This window comes from Dendrobium catenatum, unplaced genomic scaffold, assembly GCF_001605985.2.
Source record: "Dendrobium catenatum unplaced genomic scaffold, ASM160598v2 fragScaff_scaffold_1381, whole genome shotgun sequence".
Classification (NCBI taxonomy): Eukaryota; Viridiplantae; Streptophyta; class Magnoliopsida; order Asparagales; family Orchidaceae; genus Dendrobium; species Dendrobium catenatum.
In genome coordinates, this window is record NW_021319843.1 from 523,432 (window position 1) to 550,817 (window position 27,386).

General features: G+C 38.9%; 1 protein-coding gene across 1 annotated transcript; it reads left to right on the forward strand.

The window, feature by feature from the left end:
* Nucleotides 1-106: 106 nt before the first annotated feature.
* LOC110098896 (endo-1,4-beta-xylanase 5-like) lies at nt 107-17,819 on the forward strand. The gene is made up of 8 exons (XM_020825844.2): nt 107-253; nt 358-392; nt 6,381-6,525; nt 11,316-11,491; nt 11,569-11,673; nt 13,103-13,249; nt 15,681-16,322; nt 17,119-17,819. The coding sequence occupies exons 1-8, from the start codon at nt 169-171 to the stop codon at nt 17,455-17,457; spliced, it is 1,674 nt and encodes a 557-aa protein (XP_020681503.1). The 5' UTR covers nt 107-168; the 3' UTR covers nt 17,458-17,819.
* The last annotated feature ends 9,567 nt before the right edge of the window (nt 17,820-27,386 follow it).

Here is a 27,386-nt window from a genome sequence, read left to right on the forward strand (position 1 = left end):
CTTGTGACAATTTGGCAGTTTCTCTCTCTCTTTGCCCCTTTCATCCCTTCCTGCTTAACCCCGACCTTGCAAGCTCCGTCTCTCTCTCTCTCTCTCTCTCTCTCTCTCTCTCTCTCTCAACAGGCTCTCCATTTTATTTGGTCAGCTCTGGGCATAAGAAAGAGGAGAATGAGAAGATATATACTATTTCCTATGATTTTTATGAGCTTATATAGTGCTTCAGACTTTGCATTTGCTGCTGGAGCAGAATATGGTGAGTTTTCTCTTCCTTCTTCTCTCTCTTCCTTCTTCTCTCTCTAGAGAAAGAGCTTAAGCTTCTCAGTTCTCATACGTTTTGTCTTGTGTTTTCTAACGCAGAGGGACCTTGGTATGATTATACTGCATATACTGAGGTAATTAATTAAAGCTTTCATTATACTTTATAATTCTTTATCTATTATAGATTTGTTCTCTTTTGTTGTAAGTTGTAATTACATGATTGGTGTTTAATTACTAGCGATGTCAATTTTTATCACGACCCGAAACCCGACCTAGACTCGACCTAAAAAATATGGGTTCGGGTTGACCTATTTGTAAAACGGGTCGGGTTCGGGTTGACCTGGAAATTTGAAAATGACTCGGAAACGGTCTTCCCGCATCTGTTGCCCGTGTTGTTCGATGCGTCGAGTAGCGTCACACATGTCCCGTCTCTTAGCGAAGCTTAGTTAGTTGCCCTGTCGCGTCTCTTCGATCTCTTCGCCTGACACATCGCCGCCATTGCCACTACTTTACCGTCGGCTTGAATCAGAACCAGAAGGAGGAATTAGCAACGAGAGATCAGATCACATAAATCCGGATCGGGTCGTGTCAACCTGGCAACCCAGCGTGGGTCGATCGGGTCTGAGTTGCATTTTCTGACCTGTTTGCAAAAACGTGTTGGATTCGGGTCGTGTCAAATAGCGTCACGCCAATTCCGGGTTCAGAATTGACACCCATAGTGCTTACTATTTATTTTACTTACAAAATCAACTATTGTGAAGTATGATATAGATGGAAGTGTTCAAATGGCGCTCTCCACAACAAGACGTGAATTTGAGTATAATTCGTGAAATTAGATATAAACTTTCGGAGCTATTTGACACGGTCCGGAGGAAAATCAAGATGCGCCACATCATTATTCTGCTGTGTACCGCAGTTGTGTACCAGGTGACATGACGTGTGCATTTGAGTAATAATTTCTCCATTTTATGAGATGTTGATGATACATGATTGGGTCCCGAAGAGATTCAATTTCGATTAAGAAATAGAGGCAAGTTACCACCCTTTTAGTGGCTTGAAAAATGATCAATGGACCTTCCATGATTTTCTCATCTTAATGTAACTATCAAAATTTTAATCCATCAACTTTTGGGATTCATGCATTGAGATTTATAAGAAGTTATATTTTGTTTGTTAATTAGAGACTTTATTGATGGTTGTAGCTACTGGATGACAACCATGGGTCATTCATTAGTGGGTTGCTTGGCCTAGATGGGTTAATTGGGTTGGACTAGCTAGGGGTTTGATTATCTAGCTAGTCATTTTCTAATTATGGAAGGTTGTACTTCGCTGCATTTATCATTGACGACAACAACAACAACATCAAGCTTTTGTCCAACTATGTGGGGTTAGCTACATGAATCCTTTTTCGCCATTATGTCCTGATAAAAATTAAATTCTCATTTAAATCTAATAAAGAAATATCATTTCTAATATGACATAATATTAGATAATTACACAGATATACCTCAAAATTCATAAATAATCCTAAAATTTTCTTGTTTTATACAATTTACAATATTCTATATTTGGAAGATAATCATTGAACTAGAACCAATATTAACTTATGAGCGGTTTGGTTGGAAGTAAAATGCATGTAAGATATTCCTTCAGTAGCAGTTTTAAAAATATTAGTGTTTGAATGGATGAAATAGGAATGCATTGTAAAATATTCTTAATGTAATGTAAAATATTTTAGCTCATTTTTCAGATAAAGTAAGCTTATCAAGTTTTGAGTGAAAATCATTTTACTTATGGCCAGGCTATCTTGTCTTTGCTTGCCCACTGGCCATTGCCCATCACAATTGTCACTAGTTGGTCACCACCGCTGTCTGCAAGTAACCAAAACTCATCGATGCCTTCAATGCAAGGCAAAAGAATAAATATACTATAATTCTAACCAATATCAATCAATATGTATTAAATATCAAAATGATTAGGAAAAAGTTTATAAATCTATAATAGAGGTTGCAGTGAATAACATCAATTATCTATTAATTTCATGCTGATGGTTCAAATATATGTATTTATCAATTATTATGACATCTATAAGTGTCTATCAATATATTATATCAATTTAGCTATCAATCAGTTCAATGCATTATAATGTAGATGCAATCATGAAGAGAATTATAAAGATCGAGCACAACTTTCATATGAAAACCAAAGTGAGGTTCTGGTCACTTTCTCTCTCCTTCCTCTCCCCTCTCCCCTCTCCCTCTCCCTTTCCCCTTTTCTTTCCCGAGAAAGCCACAATCAAAATGGGGAGAGGTGGTGGCGCTGGAGGCTTTTAGTACTTAGGTTTAGAATTATATATATATATATTGTTAATGACCTAGCGGCGCAGCGCTCAAACCTAAGGCCCAGCACCTAGCGTTGCATGTTGAATCCAAAATTACTATAGAATAGAGGTTGGAGCCGTAACATCAATTTATGACACCGCTGTGCTCTCAAGCCTAGTGCTACCATGCACAACTAGGGGTGTCAATATCGGGTTGCGGGTCGGGTTCGGGTCGAACCCGGATGGTCAACACGAACCCAACCCGTTTTTACAAACGAGTAAGTTTTTCGGACCCGAACCCGACCCGCTTCAGGTTCAGGTCAACCAGACCCGACATGAATTTAGGGATTATCTTATTTTGCCAGTTGGGAAAACGAGCTTACGGCGGTACTTTCATTAGGGAGATGACCGGACGGTGAGGCAAGAACTGACGGTCTGACGGTTGACAGACACGCATGGCTGGCCTGGCGAACGCCGAACGCCGCGAGCAAGTGACCAACGGGCATCAAAATTGTCTGACTAACACGCATGGCTGGCCTGGCATATGCCGCGAGCAAGTGATGCGAGGCGGCGACTGGAAACAATCAAACAGCGATTAACCTGAGGCAGCGATCGGAAATAACGATTGACGCGAGGCAGTGATTGTCAGACGTGATTGAGTGACTGACGAGACAGAACAGACAAAAAAAGCGGGAACAACTGGTCCGGGTAAAAAAACGGGTCGATTTTAGGTTTCCGGGTCAACCCAAACACGACCCGTTTTTTCAAACGGGTTGAAATTTTCAACCCGAACCCTACCTGTTTCGGGTTGACCCAAACCCGAAGTTTTCGTGTCAGGTTTTTCGGGTCGTGTCAAATATTGGCACCCCTATGCACAACGCTACTGCGCTTTAATTCAAACAGAAATTCAAATTTTCATTTTAAAATACTTTTTCATATTTCGGGTTGCTACAACCACTAACCACTATCCATCGTTGCTGCTAACCACCATCGCTTCCATCAACCACCCTCCATCACTGGCCAAGCACTATTATTTTGGACTTTACTTTGTATTAATTTTACTTCAAAACAACAAAATAGTAATCTCATCCAAACAATTTTTAATATTTTATATATATATATATATTAAAAAAAAACATTATATAAATAGAGAAAGGATTACAAAATATAGTGAGCAAAAGCCCAAAGAGACCAAAAAGAAACAGTAAAAAATACGAGTACTCCAAGCGAGGGCTCAGTAAAGGCCGAGGCTCCTAGCCCCTCAAGCCACGCAAAAGACCATCCAATAAGGCGAAGACATCACCAAAGGTTGCCACCAGCTATGACACGGAGGAAGCGAGCCCCAGCCACATCATAGCCCAAAAAATTCATCGACCCGCAGCATAGGCTAGAAGTCCAAAAATAGTAACAATTAAAGCAATATAACAAATATATCAAAGTCATGGAGAAAAAGGAGCTATCTTCCTCTCCTGCCCCACCCACGAAACCTTCCACGAGAGGCAACAACAGGACTATCGTGAACCAATCTAAAATCCTGACCAGGATAAGAACCACACAATAATTCGAGGAGGAGTCAGAATCGGATTCCACATCAGACGAACGCAGCCAATCAAGATGTGTCCTAACATTCAACCCTGAATTATCACCCGTATGATACACCAAGGCTTGGGTATCAATCAAGTTCACGGGCACATTAATAAAAGAGTTAGCATTGACCCGCAACTCGTTCCCAACAATACCATCACTTCCAACTGTAGAAACAAAATTATTCACCACCACAGTCATCGAAGAAGTCCACATTCAAACCAAAAATACCAACACCTAAAACAGGAGGAATAGAGAACTCCGGATGAGCCTCATCCACCTGGACCGTCGTGACCACCGGACTAATATTAGGCACCAACAAAGCCTCACCAGCCACACAACCAACATCAAAACTAGCCGAACCATCAAAAACCGCACCAACTTCAGCATTGCCAGAATCCCCAGATAAATTCACCGTCTCAGCCGACTCGACCAACAAACCATCCTCCTTAAGAAAAACAGCCTCCCCAATCCCATTTACCTAACCGGCAGAAGCATCGGCCAAAGGAGAAAAATAATAGAATCTACATTAACAGGCGCAACACAAGAATCAATAACATTCACACTCACCCCCTCAACAGCCATAGGATCCTCCACAGCAGCAGTAACAGGTATAACAGTATCCACATCCAACCGTTTGGGAAGAGAAACAGCAGTATTAGGAAATAAAATCGGCCAGCAATCCCTCGCATGCCCCAAAGACTTACAATGAATACAATAAGAGGGAAATTCCTCCATTTCAATCGCTTGGGTGTAACCAACTGATTCCGAACCAAGCCAAACCTGTTTAGCATATCGTTTGGTAACATCCAACTCTACCAAAATACGAGCAATAGAGGGACGGGTGTCATTCATCGGGGCATTATCGATACGCAAAGGCCAACCAAACATGGAACCCAACCCGTGAAGGATACGAGGAGAAAACAAATGCGGATGGAGATTAGGAAAGAAAACCCAAATAGGAACAATGGGCGATTCTACACAAACATCAAAAACAGGAGTCCATTTAAAGATCTTCATGAAACAGTTGGAAATGAAGTAAGATCGATGAGAGAAAACCCTACAGTAATCCAGGTCATTCACAAGCTTAATCAAAACATTTTTTTGATTCAAAACCGTAACAGAAAAAGCACTAGCAAACTTAAGATTGAAAAAAAAATTTTGAATAACATCAAGGGGCGGACGACGGGCCGGAAATTTACCAACCAAAGCAAACTTGAAAGGAATAGCAAGAGCATAGAGTTCCTCATCTGAAATTAGTAAAGCAGGCATAACCTGATGAGAAGCAACCCGCAAAGGCGGAAACCCCGAAGGTGGTGCATCACCGGCTAAAGCATCCATAAAAGATCTAGATTTAGGCTTACCATCAAGGAAACCAGGATCCCGTAAGAGATTAGCCTCCATAGCAATCGAATCGCGAGAAAATGGAGTTAGGGAAGAAGAGGCCGAGGGCGGAAGACGGAAACCCTAGACAAAACCATCGCGAAAGGATATGCGCACAGATAAAAAATATATAATGGTTATATGATATATAAATATGTCATATGTGTTAATAATATTTACATATATGACACTCAACACTATCTCATTTACATATTTAATATCGAAAGTGCATTGTTTACTTAGTATAAGATCTCATTAACTTATAAAGGAAAAGTTCTCTTTCAAAAAGTTGTAAATCGATCTCATTTGACAACTATGAAGAGGTGATGAAGAGATGACGAGGAAGTTGCAACGATATCTTATTGTGAAGGGCATCAATAGGGCCATTGTCGTATGAAATAAATTTATGATAGGTTCTGGGGAGGGGGATCCATTGGACTGGTGGCATATTATAATACCCAAAGTTTTTAAAACGTAAGCATAATTTTTTGTGGTGGGTGTTAGTAAGAGATATGTATGTTTAGATTCTCCTTATCTATTACACTCCATGTTGACTGTAGGGAGAGAGTCAAAATGGGGTGTGACAGATATGAGAGTGAGTGATGATGGGCCGATATCTCGCATAAAAAGGGCAACGAGATGTTCCACGATGATACTGCAATGAAGAGATGACGTGCGAAAGATTAGGATTTCAATGAGGAGAGTGAGATGCATATAAATCTTTTATGTCATTTAAAACATTAAATATGATGGGAATTTTATGCGTTAAATGTATAAATTGGATAAATTTTTAAATGATAATGTATGTATTATTTTTTTTCTTTTTGCCATACAGTGCATGCACCATCCTGAGCCTCCTTTGTACCACGGAGGAATTATAAAAGACGGGACTGCAGGGTTTCAGAAAATGGAGACGGGCAGTTTGTCGCCAGCCTTCGTACTGTTTAACCTCACCGCGGTAACCAGATACAGTTTCTCATGTGAGTACGTATATGTTTATATTTTATTTTACGTTATATTTGCTATTATTTTTTACTATTGTAATTTGTAAATAATTTTTTATATTAAGAAGTTACTTTTTATAATAATTTTTTTTTAATCTAACACTTTTGTAACCAATTTTATAAAAAGCTGTAGTCATTAAAAAAAGACCCTTATTAGTCTTAGATTAATTAAAAATTTTGGAGTAATTCTATAGTCTACTTATAGTTTTTTTTTTTTTTTGATGTGTTGAGATGCCAAAACGTATAATTTTTTTTAAAAAATTATATAAGATATATTAATCACATATATTAATGATGTAATGTCATGATAAAAAAACATTATAATTTCATATTATGTATATTTAAAAGGAAAATTTTTTAGATGTTTTTTATATTGTCTTCATAATTAATATAAATATATACATTTCTTTTTTCAAATTTCTAAAACAAAACAATAAAATATATTTTGATTATTGTAAGACTTTGAGTTGTGCATCTCACCAAAGCCATAACATCTTTATCAGAGATAGCTATAAAACTCATGATCGAATTATAAGTTTTGTTTGGGACGGCTTTCTTATTGAATTCTAATACAAAAATTTAAATTTTTGTACTAAAAATACTGTTTTAAGAATCAATAAGAGAGTTATCCCAAACAAAATCATAGTCACACACGACCAAGTTGATCATTAGATGTCTCGCACTATCTTTATAACTCCCCCTAAATTAGTTGCTAGTGCCTTTCATTTCATAATCTTAAAAATACTTTGGTCTTGGGCCTTCATTGGAGATGGAGAAGAACACAAGATATATTTAGATTTTTATATGTTCTAACCTGAGAGATGGTAAGAATGTGATTCTTATAACTAGAGGTGGAGAGACCCTATGCACTTGCCATAGCCTTGATGTCAACTACCAAACTTTTTTATGAATATTTGAGTCATTAAGATAAACTCACAGATACATCATACATGTAAGATTCTAACTCAAGACCTTTTGATTAATAGCCAAAGCCTCCAACCAACAGACTAAGGCTAGCTATGTTCAACGACCAAATATTAAAGGTTGTCATTCAAAAGCAAGGGCAGATCCAGTTCCTCTTTTTAGGGTGGGAAAAATTTTAATTAAATAATGATAATAATGTAATAAAACGTCATAATAATAATAATAATAATAATAATAATAATAATAATAATAATAAAATTATCAAAAATTGTTAAAAAAAGAACTCCACAGAAAATCATAAACAAAAGATATCTCAACACACCACTAGGGGTGTCAATTCGGGTCAGCGGGTTGGGTTTGGGTCGAACCCGAAATTGACCCGGCACTATTCGGGTCAACCCGAACTCGACCCGTTTTTAAAAACGGGTCAGGTTTCTGGACCCGAACTCGACCCGATTCGGGTCAATCCGACCCAACACGAATGACCCGCAGTTGACCTAAAATTGCTAATTTTCAGGTCAAAATTGGGCCAATATTCGATTTTTTGGTCAAAATAGGGTAAAAAAACGAGTCAATCTCGGGTTTTCGGGTCAAATATGAGTTTTTGTGTCACTTTCGGGTCAATTTCGGGTTGCTGGGTCAACCCGAACCCAACCCGATTTTTAAAACGGGTTGATTTGTTCAGCCCGAACCCGACTCGTTTCGGGTTTGGGTTGACCCAAACCCAGATTTTTCTGGGTCGGGTTCGGGTCGGGTTTCGGGTCGTGTCAAAAATTGACACCTCTACACACCACATAACAACATCCCTACCTCCAACTGAATCGCCATAAAAAAAAGGATTTCACAGAATCAAAATAGATAAACTACACAAAACAAATAAAGGCCAGATTAGGCACAAATCAAATTAAACTCAGCGCCCAAAGAGGAAGCGTTGAGAAGCCAGACATACCCAATGAAATTTTGGAGAGAGAGCCGATGAGCAGCACCAACTAGAGAGGGAGAATCTCACAGAGAGTTATGGCTAGAAATTCGATGTTCCCATCGAGATCCCTGACAACGCTGAGAATGTTGCGAACTCTTGCGAAGGTGGTTGCGTCAGACCGAAGTCGGGATGGGCAAAACTGACACATGATTGACACATTTAGGGCAAAAAGCTTTTTTGAGAGATTGGGGGGGGGGGGGGGGGAAAACCGGTGGGGGGGGGGGGGGGGCAAAACTCCGAAAATGCCCCCTCTATTGATTTTTTTTTGGGTGGGCACTTGCCCACCCTCAGTTGACCAGGGATCCACCCTTGTTCCAAGGTTATTCTAGCACCTTGATTTGGTCATCATCACATCTTTCGAATTCAATCAACATCATTCACAGTTTATCATTGAGTCCGCTACTTTAGAGCATCGTCTTAAGTCAGTCTAGTCATTTCTTAACATTTAATAAGGAGACTATGAGTCCATTCTAATAATGGTTTTGTTTGAGACAGTTTTTTGCTAGTATCTTTTTGTTACTTTTAAGAAATTTGTGTACTAAAAAGTTATAGTATAAAGTAGTAAGAAAACTACCCCAAACAAAGTCTATATCATCCAATTTATTTGAGCAAGCAGAGACTGTAGGAAAAATAATATTGGGATTCTAATAACAATTGTTTTAGTTAGGCGATAATGGTTAAAGGTTAAATGAAAGCTGTTGAGCGATGGTGGTGAGGTGATGGCAGTTGGATGATGGTAGTTGGATAATGAGGAATAGATTATGATAGCCAAATGATGATGACCAAACAAGTGAAACAACGACTATCGAGCGGTGAAGGTTGAATGATCGTGATCATATTACACTAGTGGCTGGTTGTGATCGTCAGTATCGAATATCAAATAAAGCTCTAGAGTTCTTCAAATGTTCAAACTCTCTCAAATTTGCATGTGTAAAAAATAATATATAAATAAATATAAAAACCTCAAATATTAGATATCTAACTGCATAAAAATTAGAGTCTGTTTGGGATAGCTACAACTTTTTATAAAAATTATTGTAAAATTGTGGAAGAGAACTATTTTTTTGAAAGCTATTGTACAAAATAGTTTCCTAGAACATAAATTATTTAAAATACTAAAAAAATAATAACCAAACAAAAATTATTATTGTTGTGTCCTGAAGTATTCTCGGCGGTAGAGAAATATAGAGTTTAGCATCTTAGCGTTGTACGAAGATCCAGCACACAAGAAGATAAGAGAGAGGGTGTAGCGTTCATAAGAGACACTATAGTTTTTACGTGAAAACCCCTGAAAGGGGAAAAACCAGGAGAACTGGCCCATTTTGAATGAATCCACTAGTATTTGCAGTTGATTACAAATGAGTCCCTTCCTTGGGAGAAGGACTTGACTTGATGTCACAAAAGTACATCATATATAGCGCATTATATGGTGGGAGTTACAATAATCAATATAGACATGTTTGTTTGGTTGGAATGGCCATAGTCGGCACGAGATAGGGGTCTGAAAGATCGTAATTGGCAGGAGACCGGGGTCAGAAAGACCGTTGTCTGGTGATGGAGGTCAGAAGGATCATAGTCGGTACGAGACATGAGTCCGAAAGACTGTAGTAGAAGGGCGGTACTCCGGGAGAATTCTGGGCATCAAGTGGTAGGCTGGTAGCTCGAAAGAAGTTCGAGTCTCAGGTTGTGGTCCGGTAGAAGTTCGGGCCTCAGATGGTGGTACGATAGAAGTTTAGGCCTCATATGGTGGTCCGACAGAGGGTCGGGCCTCAGGTGGTGGTCCGGTATAAGTCCGTGCGTGAAGTGGTTGTCCGATAGAAGTCTGAGCATCAGGTGGTGGTCCGGCAAAAGTCTGGGCCTCAGGTGGTGGTCCGGCAAAAGTCCGGGTATCAGGTGGTGTTCTGGTGGAGCATAAGCCTCAAGTAATGGTCCGGCAAAGGTCCGGGCGTCAGGTGCTATCATGGTGGAGCTCAGAGCCTCAAGTGGTGGTCCGGCAGAAGTCTGGGCGTCAAGTGGTGGCTTAATGCAGCACAGGACCTCAAGTGATGGTCCGACAGAAGTCCGGGCATCAAGTGGTACCCTGGTGGAACTCAGGGCCTCAAGTGGTGGTCCAGTAGAAGTCCGGGCGTCAAGTGGTGGTCCGGCGGAAGTCTGAGCCTCAGGTAGTGGCCTGGTGGAGCATAGGGCCTCAATTGATAGTACGACGAAGCTCGGGGCCTCAAGTGGTGGTCCGACGAAGGTGAGGGCCTCAAGTGATGGTCCGGTGGAGTAACGACGTAAGGCGGTGGTCCAGCGGAACTCCGGCAGGGGTCGAGGAGGAGCAAGGAGGTAAGAGCGATCTTCGATCTCTCTCTTGAATCCTTTTGCTTGGGGGTTTTCTTTCAAGAAAAAAGGGGCTCTATTTATAAATTTTTGGAGTGACATGACCCGTAAATATGTGAGAGATCAAGGGGAAGTTGGGAGTGGTTGGATTAACGGCCGATGTTGAATCATTTGATCATGGACCATTTGATGGACATTTGAATGTCTCAGTGATGTCAGAATTCTTTGATCTTGGGCTCGTTGGATTAGTCTCGTCGAGCCGCTAGATTCGACTATAAGAACGTTATCTTTGAAAACCATTTTGTAATCCAAATTGTGGTTTGAACCTTCCAATAGAGCTTCTATGGCTCAGATTGGGTTGTATTTAGTGTCGTTGGGTTCGTATTCTCGAGAATTTAATTTCAAAAGTTTCCAACTTGATTTTGCGTCAAGATTTGTGCCCGATCAAGATAATTTTTTGAGGAGGTATCGATTGTTGTCGTAAGAAAGCTATCTCAAATGACGATATTTATTAATCCATCAGTTTCTTGATCAACAGGTTGGCTAAAGATCAACAGAGGAGCAGATTCTGCTCTGCTGAGAGCAAAGCTAACCAGCGGCGACAAAACGCTGAATTGCATCGGCACTTCAGTTGCCAAACGCGGCTGCTGGTCTTTTCTGAAGGGAGGCTTCGTCCTCGACGCCCCTTCTGAAACTTCTGTCATCTTCTTCCAGGTTCATATATTCATAAAGCCTGAAATCTCCAAACAAATTCTCAGTCCTAATTGTCTTTTATATATCTGCCTGTGCAGAATGACGATGAAAGCAAAGCGATTGAGATATCGGTGGCAAGCGCTGCGCTTCAGCCTTTCTCAGTTGAGCAGTGGGAGATTCAGCAGAACGCCAGCATAAGAACAGTAATACTTCCACATGACTATTGTTTTTTTTAAACTTTTCTAATCTATTTGATTTTTTTATCTTTAAATTCTGAGATTATTACGCGTGGAGTCTGAACACAGAGAATCATTCGATTTTATGACTGTGCACAGTAAAAGTATACGGGTGAACAGTAAAAGCACAGTGGTGAATAATAACAACGTTTTTATTGTTCACAATCACAAAACCGAATACTTATCTGTATTCGAACTCCGCACAAAATAATATATCCTTTAAATTTATTAACTTTTAACTTTTAAGAATGTTGAAATTTAATAAATTCGGGATTTAGGATCTTCAAGTTGATTTGGCACTACTTGATAAATGACTCATGAGTTGAGCTCGATGAGTGAACGAGGCAAGTTTGAGCTAGACTTGACTCGACTCATTAGCTCATTAGTTGAGTCATTTAAAAATTATTTATATAAACTACACTTAAATATTTAAATTTATGATTTTATGTACAAAATTATTCAAAATATTTTAAAATTATCTCTCATTTTATTATGTTAAGTGATTCGTTTTTATTTTTCTTTTAATTTATAATACTTTTTATCATTTTGTTATAATAATTGTTTGAATTATAATCATTTTTTCGCATTCATAATATATGAAGGGGCTCTAAACAAGTAGAAGATTGAACTTGATTAATTAATCAAGCTCAACTCAACTCATTTATACCCCTAATTTGGGCAACTTTCATATCACAATTATACTTTTGTTTGGTCATTACTTTCTCGCCACATTTGAAATTTTTTGTGGGGGGAAGCTGCCTTTTACAATAAGATTTGGGTTTTGTTTAGGACATTTTTTTTCTGCTTTTTGAAACAATTTTTTAGTATAAAAATTAAAATTTTTGTACTAAAAGACTGCTTCAAGAAGCAATAAAAAAGCCGTCTCAAACAAAGCCTTAGGCTTCATTTGAGACGGCTTTCTTACTGCTTCTTAAAACAGTTTTCTAGCATAAAAAATAAATTTTTTATACTAAAAAACTATTTTATAAATCATTAAGAAAGCGTCCCTTTGAGATTGCTTTCTTGAAGCTTTCTAAGACAAATTTTTAATAAAAAAATTTTTAGATAAAAATTGCCTTAAAAATTAGTAAGAAAACTGTCATAAATGAAACCTTACTAATATTCGATAGTCTTAATACCCATAAAGAAATTATTCATTAAAAAGAATATATATTTTTATAATATCTTGAATAACTTTTAGAAAAAAATTATTTTTCTCACAATAATTTTACATCATTTTTACAAAAATACTACAGCTGTTCCAATCTCTTAATCAATGATGAGATTTGTGAAAGCAGTAGGTTGCCTTAAAATTAGTGCGATGTTAGTTTTGATTCTCATATTCAGACCTAATTTTTTTCTCCAATTAAACCTAATTAATTTTCTTCCTCTACAGAAAAGGAAACGCGCTGTGGCAATCCACGTTTCCGACGCGGAGGGGAATCGCGTTGGCGGAGCTTCCGTTTCTGCTCAGCAGATTTCAAAAGACTTCCCGTTTGGCTCTGCTATTGCTAAAACCATTCTCGGAAACTCGAAGTATCAGGTAATGCTTTCTCATTCATTCTATTTTTATTTATTTATTTATTTATTTAACAAATGAATATCACTTCCAATTGTTATAGCACAAAATAATAATAATAATAAAATAATTTTGATAAAGAGTTTAATTTTAGAAGTTTGAATTGCTTACCAAGAGAGGTGTAAATGAGTCAAGTTGAGAGCGAGTCAGTCTTAAGAAAACGACGTAATAACGAATTTCGGTGTAGTAGAGTGTTGGGTTTTAAGAAAACTGCATAATATTTTAAACTTAGCCAAAGTTTCATTTTTGTGATGTAGAAAATAAATCCAGAAAAACCTCGTATAATCATCAATGAAAACGACGTAATAACGAAAACCATTCAAAGACGGATGTTTCGTCAGACCCCATACATCTGAATGTATAAGTTCAAATGGATGGGAGGTCGACGAGAAACTTTTATTAAAAGATTGTTTATGGCTCTTGGCCATGTTACATGCTTCACAATGAAAATCAGAAGGTAAAGTAGAAAAATTCGAAATGCTGTTAGCTAAAGAATTCAAGATGCGGTTGTTGGGATGACCGAGACGGGCATGCCAGATGATCGAAGAGGTAGTCGTCGCTTGAAAAGCCGTGGGCGGCGTAGGTGGTGCGACTTGTATCGTGTAGATCCCGTTATGCAGACGTCCACGAAGAAGAGATTGATGGTTCTGCAGATCCTTAATTTCAAAACCATTAGAATCGAAAGTAATAGAGACGGAATTATCAGATGTTAATTTAGATACGGAAAGAAGATTATGCGTAAGTGCGGGAACATGAAGTAGATTGCATAAATGTAGCTTACGAGACGAATCTAGCAAGGGAAGAATTCCCTGACCGTAGTTCTGTATCGGAACAGCAGAGCCATTCGCCACAGAGACAGATTCGTGACCATGATATGCCATGGGATATTGAATGTTCGTGCCATCCGACGTCATATGCGAGGATGCACCGGTGTCAAGAACCCAAGATTGAGGAGCCGGTGTTGTCGGTTGTGCAAGAAGAGCTCGGTTTGTAGTCGTGGACGGAGGAGCATAGGATAGATTACACGGTGCCAACAGTTGTTCGCAGTGTGGCCTATTTTACTGCAAATCTGACAGGTGGGACGGGTGTTAGTAGCCGAGGCTTGCGATGGCATGGGTTTGGTGGTGCTCATGTTGCGAGAGTTGTTGTTTCGTTGTTTGTTGGGACGCTTGTTGTTTTTATTCCGCATTTGATTGTAGGAGGTAGCATAGTAGGCAGCCGTCGTCGCGAGCTGATCCTTCTTTATGTCCTGATTAACGTGTATCTCCTCACTGCAGAGAAGGGAGTAGAGAGCGTCTAAATCTGCAGGAAGTGGTGAGATGATCGGCATATCCGTTCACAGAAAGATGTTGAAAGATCTGCGTACGCCAGATAGCGTAGTTGTCAGCCGTGAGGGTGTTCGAAATCAAGTTCTTGATATTTGAGATGATGAACTTGAGAGTAGTCGGGAGAACGAGTTCTGTAGTTGATCCGGCAATCGTGGAGGAAGTGGGTGGAAGGGTGGAAGAAGACTTCTGATCGCCCATTACTGGCTAACTGATACCATGAAGGAGAATCTTGAGTTTGCGGAAAGCTAACAGAGGAAGAAGGAGACGGAGCTCAGGGAGAAAGTGAGAAGAGGGAAAAATATTATTCAAACATAATAATGAGTTTACAGCTTTTATAGAGCTAAATTACAGAATGTAGAAGATGTGCTGAAGTACAATATAATAAATGTGTTCTCATTCTAATAGACTTTATACTTAAAAATCATGAATGCTAATAAAATTTAAGTGCAATTTCTATTAATATTGGTTAAACGAGCCGCTCGCGAATTAATGAATCGAGTTAGAATTGGTTGAAACTTGACTCGTTAGCTCATCGAGCTCTGCTGTTCCAAATGAAGCCTAAAAAAACATTAAGATACCTATACTTAATTTTATTTATTTCTTTTAGTTAAAAATAGATATATGAGAATTTGAATTCCGTAAATAGCAAAAATTTGGTGTCAAAATAGATCAACAGGTCAGGTTCATGTTTGATCTGAAATTGATCCGACTTGAATCCGATCAAACCTAGGTGCCAAACCTAACCCGTTTAATAAACAAGTCAAAAAATCAAACTCGAACTTGACCCACTACAACTCGAACTAGACCCAATAACCCAATTTAATTAAAAAATATTTTATTAGCTTATTAGATTTATTGATAAAAAATAAGAATATTATACCAATAAATAACAGACATAGAAAACAATATTAAACGAGTCGATTTCAGTTCAAACGGGTTGGCGTATCAACTCGAATCTGACCATTTTCATAAACGAGTTAGAATGCATGAGCTGAACACGAATCCGACCCATTCATTTAGCAAGTTAATTTGAACCTAAATTTTTTGAGCCGAATCATTTCACACAGGCCTGGTTTGTGGATCGGTTCAACGCCGCGGTCTTCGAAAACGAGCTAAAATGGTACGCAACCGAACCGGAACCGAACCGCCTCAATTACACCCTCGCCGACCAGCTCCTCCAATTCATCCGCTCCAACCAGATCCTCGCCCGCGGCCACAACATCTTCTGGGAAGATCCAAAGTATACTCCGGCGTGGCTCCGCAATCTCTCCTCCTCCGATTTCCGCTCCGCCGTCTCCTCCCGCATCCTGAGCCTCCTCACCAAATACAAGGGCGATTTCGTCCACTGGGATGTGAGCAACGAGTTGCTCCACTTCGACTTCTACGAGCGCCGGCTGATGAACCCTAACGCCTCATTGGATTTCTTCGTGGAGGCGCAGAGGGCAGATCCGCTGGTTAGGGTTTTCATGAATGATTTTAATGTGGTGGAGGGGTGCGAGGATGGGAAGTCGACGGTGGATGCGTATGTGGGGAGGATGAGGGAGTTGGAGCGGGGAGGGGTGGTGATGGGAGGGGTGGGATTGGAGGGGCATTTTGGGAAGCCGAATGTGGCTTTGATGAGAGGCGTGCTTGACAAGCTGGCGACGCTGGGGCTTCCGATTTGGTTGACGGAGGTCGATATCAGCAGCAGGTTTGATCGTCAGACGCAGGTTTGATTTGCTTTCTTGTAGAATAAAAATTGTGTTGGAATGATATATGATTAATATACATTTTATTAAGATTAGTATAATTGACAAATTCTACATGTAAAATTAATCTCAAAGTAAAATTTTATTAAGATTAGAATATATTTATTTATTTTGTCATATTTTGTTTAAAATTTGTTGGGTGTAATTTGACAAAAATGATACAATATTGACTTAATTCAAAACTAGATTAAGATTTCATTTTGGACAACTTTCTTACTAATATCTAAAGTAGTTTTTAGCACAAAACTTTTTTAAATTTTTTGTACTAAAAAGCTGCCTTAGAAAAGAGTAAAAAAACTGTCCCAAATGAAGCCCAAGCCATCTTAAAATTGAATCATTGTCATGCTCATATGAGATTACTTAATTTGGAGTAGATTAGGAAGAACTTAATTTTGAGTGGAGCTAAATTGTCTTCAATTTACATATTTCTATTTCCAAACAACAAAATGAGCTCCAAACCAGCTCAAACAATCATAATTTTGTGCAATGAAATGAAGATATTGCCAATCTTCTAACTAAATTATTGTTATAGTTTCATGCTTCATATAATATTGTATTTAGGCTTCATTTGAGACTACTTTTTTATTGCTTCTTAAAGTAATTTTTTAGTAGAAAGCTGCTTTAAGAAGCAGTAAAAAAGCTGTCCAAAACTAAATTTTAATTGATAACTTTCAAGAACTTTTTGTCAACTGATTAAGACCAATTACCATATCCTCCCAAATCTTCTTACTAAAATGAGAATCATAATTTCATGCAGGCTAAGTATCTCGAAGAAGTTCTAAGAGAAGGTTTCTCCTATCCTTGGGTTAACGGTATCATTCTATGGACTGCTCTTCATCCTAATCAATCATGCTACCAAATGTGCCTCACCGATGACGACTTCCAAAACCTGCCGGCCGGCGAAGTTGTCGACCGGCTTCTCAGCGAGTGGCGAACGAAGGAGGCAGCAGGAGAAACCGATGATCATGGCTTGTTCAGCTTTGATGGGTTCTTGGGAGGATATAAGGTTGCTGTGAGGTATGGAAACAGGTCTGTGGAGACTACTTTCTTTTTGAGCAGAGGGGATGAGACTGAGCATTTTAACATACAGTTATGATTAAATCATGCTATATATTCTGCTTATGTGATTCAATAAATGTAGCAGCTAATTTATCTAATGATATTGATGCTATAAGCTATGGTTCTGCCGTTAAACTGAGATTTCGTTTGGGACGGCTTTTTAGTGCTTCTTAAAAAAGCTTATTAGAAAGCTGTTTTTAGAAGAAGGAAAAAAGCTGTCCCAATCGAAGCCTGGAATGAGAAGAAGTCATGGTTTCTCTACTTCAGAAATTTGCTGGAAAGAATGAGAGCTAATTGATTATGTGGCTGCTTGCTTTAGTTTGGTTTGCTGGGCTGCTTTCTGTAGCTACAAATTAACTTTCTTTATTGCCAAGTAACACATTTATTAGTTTTGGTGCTTCTTTGCTTAAATTTTTTTTTTTAAGGAATTTCTCTACTTCAGAAGCATTGCAAAATCCACTGTAAGGGAATAAGGAAGATTTAAGTTGGTATGTTAAATAGTAATATTTTATTTTATTTTATGTGGATTTAGCACATAAATTTCTTTATTTACATGCATAGCATCAGTGGTATAAACTATTCGAGTCAAGTTGAATTTTAGCTTAATCGAGATCAGCTCGTTTAATTTATGCTTAACTCAAATTCGAGCTTGAGCTGAAGTCGAACACATTTGCTAGGCTCGAGCTCAGCTTGAAGCCCTTGACAACAAAAATGTTAAGGAAATCACATCAGAGTTAGGAGAGGCTATCAATGGGTTTAGTAACAATAGTGACGACAAGATATTATTAATGGGTCCAGTTAGCCTAGTCATGACGAGATCTCATCGACAAGAGAAATTATTACGTGCAGTCATCAGATCGTCCTGAGGCCAATCAGGATGCGTCATGCCATCGATACACAACGGTACATAATATTTCTACACATTGAATTGATAATGTGACGCGTTCTGATTGACCTCTGAACGGCATCTGATTACCGCACGTAATAATTGCACCACCCACAAGGGTTGAAGAGGCTAGGAAAAGAGAGATCTGGTGGAGGTCATTGATGGGCCCAACAATAATATGAGACTTGGCAGAGTTTGCAGCTGAGGACATCAAATGGTCCAAGAGGAAGAAGCTGTGTGGGAGCTCAAAATCTTACTTCCCTGAGACGTCAAAATTTGACAAGTTCATTAATGAATTTAACAGAGTACTTGATAGTGTAAATAGTGGCATTTATGTGTTAAAATCTGTGAATGCTTATGTGCTATATACGTATGATTATAATAGTGTACAAGAGCTGGGATTAAGACAGTAAATGGGTTGTTGGCCATAGGGGTGTCAATTCAGGTCAGTGGGTCGGGTTCGGGTCGAACCCGGAATTGACCCGACACTGTTCGGGTCAACCCGAACCCGACCCGATTCGGGTCCGAGTCAACCCGACACGACACGAATGACCCGAATTTGAACGAAAATTGCTAATTTTCGGGTCAAAATCGGGTCAATATTTGATTTTCTGGTCAAAATCGGGTCAAAACGGGTCAATCTCGGGTTTTCGGGTCAAATATGAGTTTTCATGTCACTTTCGGGTCAATTTCGGGTTGCTGGGTTAACCCGAACCCGACCCGATTTTTAAAACGGGTTGATTTGTTCAACCCGAACCCGAACCGAACCCGACCCGTTTCGGGTTCGGGTTGACCCGAACCCGGATTTTTCCGGGTCGGGTTCGGGTCGTGTTTCGGGTCGTGTCAAAAATTGACACCCCTAGTTGGCCAGCACTAGAATTAGCTCAGTTAAGGCTTCGTTTGGGACGATTTTTTTTTTTTGTTGGGTTTTAAAGTAGCTTTTCAGTGTAAAAATTAAAATTTTTATACTAAAAAACTGTTTTAAGAAGCAACAAGAAAGTTGTTCCAAACAAAGCCTAACTTGTCATACATGTGCACCATTTTGGTCTATTTTGATTAAATCCCATTAATTACATTCAATGCACATCAAAGGTTTTCAAATAAGATGCCGACTCGGATTAAGGCTTTGTTTGGGATGGCTTTCTTAAAATTTTTGTGCTAGAAAGCTGCTTTAAGAAGCAGTAAAAAGCCATCCCAAATGAAGCAGCTTTGTATGTGTTTGCTTACTTCTAATAAATGGTAATGTCAATGGCTCCATATGAGCATGTCCAGTCATCTTCTGAAGTTCGCCGGTTCGGTAGGTCGGCGAGGTTGATGCGATCCTAGCAAGAACATGTTGGACTTGGTGAGTGTGTTGGCCCTGGCGAGCTCATATCAATCTAAGTATTGACCATACTTGAATTGAGTTGCTACTATGGGATATTTTAAGTGTACAAATATCATTTGAGGAACTTTCACTTTAGTTAGCTACTAATAATGAATTCTTAGAGTTATAGGGGCCTCTATAAACGATTAATAAACCATTTTTTATAATAGTGGATTATTCTTGAAAAATCGAGCATTTTTACTAAAAAAATGGCGGCTTAGTTGCCAAAAATTTGATCTTGATATTTTATCAAAATTATTGTATGTAACATCTACAAATATCTAAATTATGAGCTATTTCTGCGATTTTCTTCCATATGGTTGCAAATTGGCTTGGAGATTTTGGGTTTTTGGATGGCATGGCGAAGTCAAAATCTTTTCGTGATACTTTATCTGGTGATTCGCTTGGTTTTCCACCGCTCAAAGTTTCTTCTCATCGTGGTTTGCCTGCTTTAATCGTTTCGGATGAGGAATTATTGTCTCTTGCCGGGCCTTTTGAGTTGCGTTGGTAGGAAAATTTTCGGACCGTCGTCCGCCTTTGGATTTGATTCACAAATTCTTCTTTAATCTCAAGCTGGGTGGTGCATTTTCAGTTACCGTCTTAAATCCTAAAAAATGTGTTGATCAAGCTAGCTAATGACCTAAATTACTGTAGGATTTTCTCTCACTGATCGTATTTCATCCCTAACTGTTTCATGAAGTTGTTTAAGTGGTCTCCCCTCTTTGACGTTCATGTTGAGTCGCCTATTGTGCCCATTTGGGTATCTTTTCACAGTTTGCATCCTCACCTTTTTTCACCTCGCATTCTTCATGGTTTGGGCTCTATGTTTGGTAGGCCTTTGTGTGTTGACAATGCCACTTCGAACGACACTCGGTTTTCTGTTGCTCGAATTCTTGTGGAACTATATGTCACAAAACCTTATGCTTCTCAAGTGTGGCTTGGCTCTGAATCTATGGGATACATCCAAAATATTGAAATGGAGGTTTTCCCATTGTATTGCTCTCATTGTAAAATGTCAGGTCATTCTAAAGAGATTTAACAGTGCACATCGGCCTGGCTGATGCCTCAATCGGCCTGGACGATGCCTACAGAAAAACACCTGGAGAAAAGCTGGGCAAATTCTGGAGCAAATTCTCAACTGATCGTCCCAGGACGATCCGATCCCAGATCGTCCTGGACGATCCTGGAGCAGATTTTTGATATTAGAGATACTATGGATGTTGTGTCTCATTTACTTAATGAGATGGGTCATGTTATTACGAATGTTGTAGAGTTAGGTGTTGGTGTTCCACACCGTGATGATGTTTTAGTTTCGCCTATTGCTGTTCTTCAGCCGAGTGAATGCGTTGTGTTGAATGCTCCTGGAGAGTATGGCGAGGGTTTGTATGACTTGGTTGCTCCTATTGTTGATGGTGTGATTCAGATGGATGGGTGCCTTGGTTCACCTGGGATTGTGGATGTCCCTAGTGTGGTGGTTGTGGTTCCTCCCCTCCTGGGATCTGCGATGGTTGTTGGCAATATTTCTGTTGATCATTTGGATGCTTTGGTCAGGATTCCCTCCGTTGGGGGGAGTGATTGTGATGCTTTGGTTGATGTTCATGTGGGGCTTATTTCGCCAAATATTTTTAAGTCAAGGATTTTTTCACGAGCAGCGGAGTCCTGTTTGAGACAAATTAATTGGTTGGATGATTCAATGGATTCTTCGTGCGATCTGGATGATGAAATTGGGTCCTTATAAGGCTAGTATGGTTTGGATATCCCTAGGGCTTTGGGTCCCCCTTTCTCTCGTCGTGGAAAACGACGTCATTGCAAATCTAGAAGATAGTTCTTCTGCTTGCCCCATGGATGGCCAGGCTTGGTTGCAACCTTGGTGGTCCTTTGGTCTTTGATTGTGGTTGTTTCTGCCTTTTCTGGACTTCGATCCGGGTTGCTTGGATACTCTTCGTGGACGTTTGCTCGGGAGCTGTTGCTTTTGATGCATTAGAGTTTGCTGATACTTCATTGTTGTTATCTTTTGTTTTGCCTTGTTTTTTTATCATATATATTTAGTTGGATCCAAAGCTCGTAGGTTTTTATTCAAATGATGTTCTTTTAGTGAGCTTATGATCTTTTAAGGTCTTGTAATTTTATCCTTATCAACGCATTGGCCCTGCCGTTATTAAAATAAAATAAATTATGAGCTATTTATGGTATTGGATTGCTCTTGGATTGGTGAAATTTTTTATACAAAAACCATGACACATTGTATTTATTTTTCAGCGACCCTATATGGGATTAATGAATATGCTCAAAATTATTTCGGTTTATCAAGCTGTCAAAAGTTTTACTCATTAACTCCATTATTCTCATGTCATCAAAGGGTTTCAAATAACATATTTTAAGCTGACTTAATGGCAGATTCATCTGCCAGCCTTTCAGTCCATGAGAGTAGGGGCGGAACCGGCCTTAGTTCTAAGGGAGGGGTGCAAAAATAATTTATTTTGCACAATCGTTTTTCTCAGACTTGTTTGCTAATGTTAGAAAAGTTCAACATTATCATATGAAAATAGCGAGAGTTTAAGAGCCTTTATAATTTTTGGAGGGGCAAATTGGGTGAAAAAAGGGTCGGTTGGGGGCAAAAAATAAAATTCATAGGGGGCAAATTATAAATAATTCTTACTATATTAAGAGTTTTAATTTTTTAGGAGGGGCAGTTGCCCCCCTCAGCACTACACAGTTCTACACTTGCTGGAGAGGGCACAATTTGGACAATCTCAACTAATATTCAATGACGGCAACAAAAATATCTTTAGACTCCCTTCAGCACTATTTTAAACCCAGATTGAGGCTTTGTTTGAAACAATCTTCTTACTGCTTCTTAAAACAGTTTTTTAATCTTCGTTTGGGACGGCTTTTTTATTGCTTTCTAAAACGGATTTTTAGTACAAAAATAAAAAATTTTGCACTAAAACTCCGTTTTAGAAAGCAGTAAAAAAGCCGTTCCAAACGAAGCCTTAATATAAAATTTTTATACAATAAAGCTATTTTAGAAAGCAATAAAAAAATTGTCTCAAATGAAATATGTGTCAACTCGAAATAGTTCATTTTCAGATCTATGCCGCTTTAATATCCCAATTCAATATAGCTATACTTTTGAAGTAGGAAAATATTCCTTATCTTGTAGGGCTAATATATATCCTCCACATATTTATTTTGTCACATCGTAGCCGTCCATTGGAGAACCAATAACCTATTAGCAATCATATGAAAACAAATTATGAAAGTGATTTCTTCTTTTGGTATTTACTAATAATTCTTTCTTTTTAGACATCTCTTTCATTTGAGCCTCAAATTGCTTCGTAGAGGAGAAATGGAATATCAAATTTTGATTTTGGCAGCTTTTTGCATGGTTCATCTTTTTTCTACTTTATTAAAGTTATGATATTATTATTTTTTAAATATCGAACGATTATTCACAAAATGTATCATGAATTTATGATAAACTTATATAAACTTCTAGCTTTGATTTTATTTCTATTCTCTTTTAATTTAAAATCTTTAAAATTTTATTGTTTTTGATATAAAATTAAGATTGATCATGTTATCAAAAATTATTTTGATGATGTATGAATCTCGCGGTATCTTTGAATGAAAAATATTCAAAACCAAATTCACGATCATCCGAGCTTTGATTTTAGCAAACTTATAATCGAATCGTATGTTTTTATAAAATGAATCAAATGACATCAAGAATGATCTGATCCGAGCTCAAAATTAAGAGCTCAAAGTGTAGTTGGAAACTTTAAGACCTCGATTGGATAGTCAAATAATCACCAAAATTGGTTAGTAAAATCGAGCCGTTAGACGAGCCCAAATTAGCTAATTCGGACATCATTAAGACACATAAATGTTGAAAAAATGATATATGATTAGAGGAATCAATACGGGCTATTTGATGGAGTGCTTTAGATTTTCTCCATATTTATTAGGTTTGTCACGCTAAAAAATCTATAAATAGCCCCCACCTCCCTATACGAGGGGACTCTTAGCTAGAGATTTAAGCGAGTTCTAAGACTTTAAGATCACGGAGCTCCACCTGAGCACCACCTCCAGTGAGGGTCGAAGACCGACCACCGCATTTAGACCTAAAGTCGTCCCAATTGCTGCTGTCAATCTTTTACAAGTTAATCACCACCGTTGGACTTTTGCCTGATTTCCAATGCCATCGTCGAATTTTCGCTGCTCACCTATAGCCGTGAGACCTCTCCTTACCCTGTAGCCATCCGACCGGCGCCGTCGAACTGCCACCTGTTTGCCTCCACTTAACAGCAGTTTCATCTGAAGGGTGATACTCAAATATATGTTTGACATTGAAGGTTTTTGAGAACTTTAAATGGTTTGTCAATTCAATAATAAGCAATGTAATTATGTTCCCTTTTGATTGTAAATGAATATTTCTTCCTTCCTTTAAACCTGTGAAGCTTAATTTCCTTCTTGCTATAGTTGTTTGTTGATATGGATCAGCAGTAGATCACCATCTTTGAGTATTTGTGGCGACGACGATGAACTGTGTTTCCTCACATAGATCATCGATAGAACTCTTGTTCGTTAAGCTGTTCAATTTATTTATATGTTGCAGAAGTTGGAAGCTCAACGAAGCTTACTACTGGTGTTAGAACCTTGGTGAACAAGATGGAGAAGTGCCATTGAAGAGTATTATTGAAGGAAAATTTTGCTGGAGAGAGGACCTGATCCCATTTCTTTGGTTAGTCTCCGGCAAGGCATCAGATCATGTAGCCAAGCATGCGATAGACGATCGACCTCTATGTGCAAGTTTATGAGGGGATAATAATTGCTGTTGAGAGAATGGTAGATATCAAACTTCTTCCACATTATACGTCAAAAAATGACTCATGAATTTGACATAGTTAGATGTGTGATTAGGGATGTTAATATTTGGCACGACCCAAAAACTCGATTCGAATCTAACTTGAAAAATTTTGGGTTAAAGTCAACCCATTTGAAACAAATAGGTCGGGATCTGGTTGACCTGGAAACCCGAACTCAACCGGGTTAACCTGTTTGAAAAAAAAAGCGTGTGAGTCACATTCTGTCCCGTCCCGTCCCTGAAGAAAGTTACACGCTGGATTTCAATCTCAGAGAGCGAGGAAGAAGACGGAGAGCACACAGAACAAGAGAAGACATAAAGTGAAATCTTTATTAGCAAGTATCTCTATTACAGGAAAGACAGGACTATATATAGACAGGATTAAGCTGAAGTGAGAAGTGTCGGACCAATGAAATACAGCAGCTCATTTCTATTTAATTACATTTTGTGTATTTACTAATACTCCCCCGCAAACTGACGGGTGTGGTTGAACAGTCAGTTTGAGTCTAAGTGTTTGAAATCTTGGAGTGGATAGAGATTTAGTGAATATGTCGGCGACTTGATCCAGTGTGTTGATCGGTAATATCATGATGTTCTTTTGTTGAATATGGTCCCGGACAAAGTGTTGATCGATTTCGATGTGTTTTGTACGGGCGTGGAAAACTGGATTATTAGCCAAGGCTATCGCCGATGTGTTATCACAGTATATATTTGTGGGCTGCATTTGCGGAACTTTGAATTCAGCTAGAAGTTTTCGAATCCAGACCACATCAGCGGTAAGGGCTGCTAAGGCACGATACTCAGATTCGGTAGACGATCGAGCCACCGTATGCTGTTTCTTCACAGTCCAGGAGATGAGTGTGTCGCCAAGGTAGGAGCAATAACCAGATGTAGACTTGCGAGAGGCAGGGTCGCCGGCCCAGTCCGCATCTGAAAAGGAAGTTAGACAAAGATTAGATTTGGTGATCGGTAAACCAAAATGCACTGTACCTTTGATATATCGGAGTAGCCGTTTGAGGAGAAACACATGCTGAGATTGTGGATTGTGCATGTTTTGAGACAGTAAGTTGACACTATAAGCAATGTCTGGTCTTGTGAGCGTAAGATACTGTAGTGATCCCGTTATTCTTCTGTAAAACACTGGATCAGAGAGCAGCTTGTCCTGCGGAAACTCAGAGGGCAGTTTAGTACAGGAAGGGTTGTTAACAGGATTTGCCTGGGTAAGTTCAGCAAGCTCAAGAATTGAATTAGCATAGTTCTTTTGTGAGATAAAGTATGTTTGATCGTGATGCTCAATTTCAATTCCATAGTGGGTAATTTAGCTACCGGGCTAAAAGTCTCGGTATAATCAAGACCGAATTCTTGATTGTTGCCAAGGGCCACCAGTCTTGCTTTGTGTTTTGCAATCGAGCCGTCAGAATGATACTTGGTGCGGTATGTCCATTTGCATCCAAGAACCGATGTCTTGGGTGGCGGGACCAAGCTCCAAGTTCCTTGTTGTTGTAGTGCTAAAAATTCTTCAGACATGGCTTGCCTCCATTTAATATTCTTGATGGCTTCTGAGTAAGCCGTGGGATCAGGTTTATGTTCAGAAATTTGTTGATGCATCAGATTTAGACGTTGAACAGGTTTTAATGAACCAGTTTGTTGCCGGGTGGTCATGGGATGCCTTGTGTTCGTCGGTTGCAGTCTGCAAGGTGAGGTATTTGTAGTAGATTCATGTCTGGTGGGAGATTGAGACGTGCTGGATATAGGTAAAGGATTTAGAGGTGCAATAGTTGGCTGATCATAAGAAGATAAGCTGGATTTTTGTGGTGGTGATGTAGCAGTGACAGGAATCAATAGAGACGGAGAAATAGAATTCTGTAAGGTTGTCGTGGGCTGGCTTTTATGGTTTGCAAAGGGAAATTGTGTTTCTTCAAATTGGACATGTCGTGACATAGTAATCTTTTGGGATGATAAGTTTAGACACTTATATCCTTTATATATGTCAGAGTATCCGAGGAAAACGCAGAGTTGAGATTTAGGTTGGAGTTTATGACGAGTGTGTGGAGGTGTGAGTGGGAAGCAAGCGCAGCCAAAAACACGAAGATGATCGTAAGTTGGTTTCATGCGGTGGAACAATTCAAACGGAGAAACATTTTTGGTATTAGGAGATGGCATGCGATTGATAAGGTAAACGGCTGTTAGAGCCGTGTCAGGCCAGTAGGTGTAAGGAACCTGAGCGGTGTGAAGAAGTGAGCGAACAGTTTCAATTATATGACGATGTTTTCGCTCAGCTACCCCATTTTGCTCGGGTGTGTAGGGGCAAGATATTTGGTGGGAAATACCATGATGCCTAAGAAAATTAGTGAAATTATGGCTAAGATACTCTCCCCCGCCATCAGTACGAATACTTTTGATTTTTCGAGACGTTGATTTTTCCACCTGAGTTTTGAAATTAATAAAAATATCAGCAACTTCAGATTTAAATTTAAGAGGATATATCCAGGTAAATCTCGAAAAATCATCAACAAATATAACATAGTACTGAAAACCAGAATGCGAAATAACGGGTGCAGGACCCCAAATATCAGAGTGAACAAGTTCTAACAAATGTTTCTTGCGATTCGTAGATCTTTCAAAAGATAGTTTGTGACTTTTTGAAAGATGACAAGAAGTACAAGATTTATTTTGAGAATCTATATGTAAAGAACTGTTAGACATAGCAATAGAATGTAAAGTATTTTTGCTTGGATGCCCCAGCCGATCATGCCAGGGAATGGAAGATGCCGCGGTGGCTGAATATGCATTGTGCTGTTTTGTAGCCGCTTTAACAGGATACAAGCCATTGCTACAGGGGCCTTG

Bases quoted from the DNA above. Each gene is read 5' to 3' on its own strand.
- LOC110098896 (XM_020825844.2), top strand. From the start codon at position 169: ATGAGAAGATATATACTATTTCCTATGATTTTTATGAGCTTATATAGT. The intron at 11,674-13,102 runs GTAATACTTCCA...CTTCCTCTACAG, and splicing joins AGAACGCCAGCATAAGAACA to AAAAGGAAACGCGCTGTGGC. The intron at 13,250-15,680 runs GTAATGCTTTCT...CATTTCACACAG, and splicing joins TCGGAAACTCGAAGTATCAG to GCCTGGTTTGTGGATCGGTT.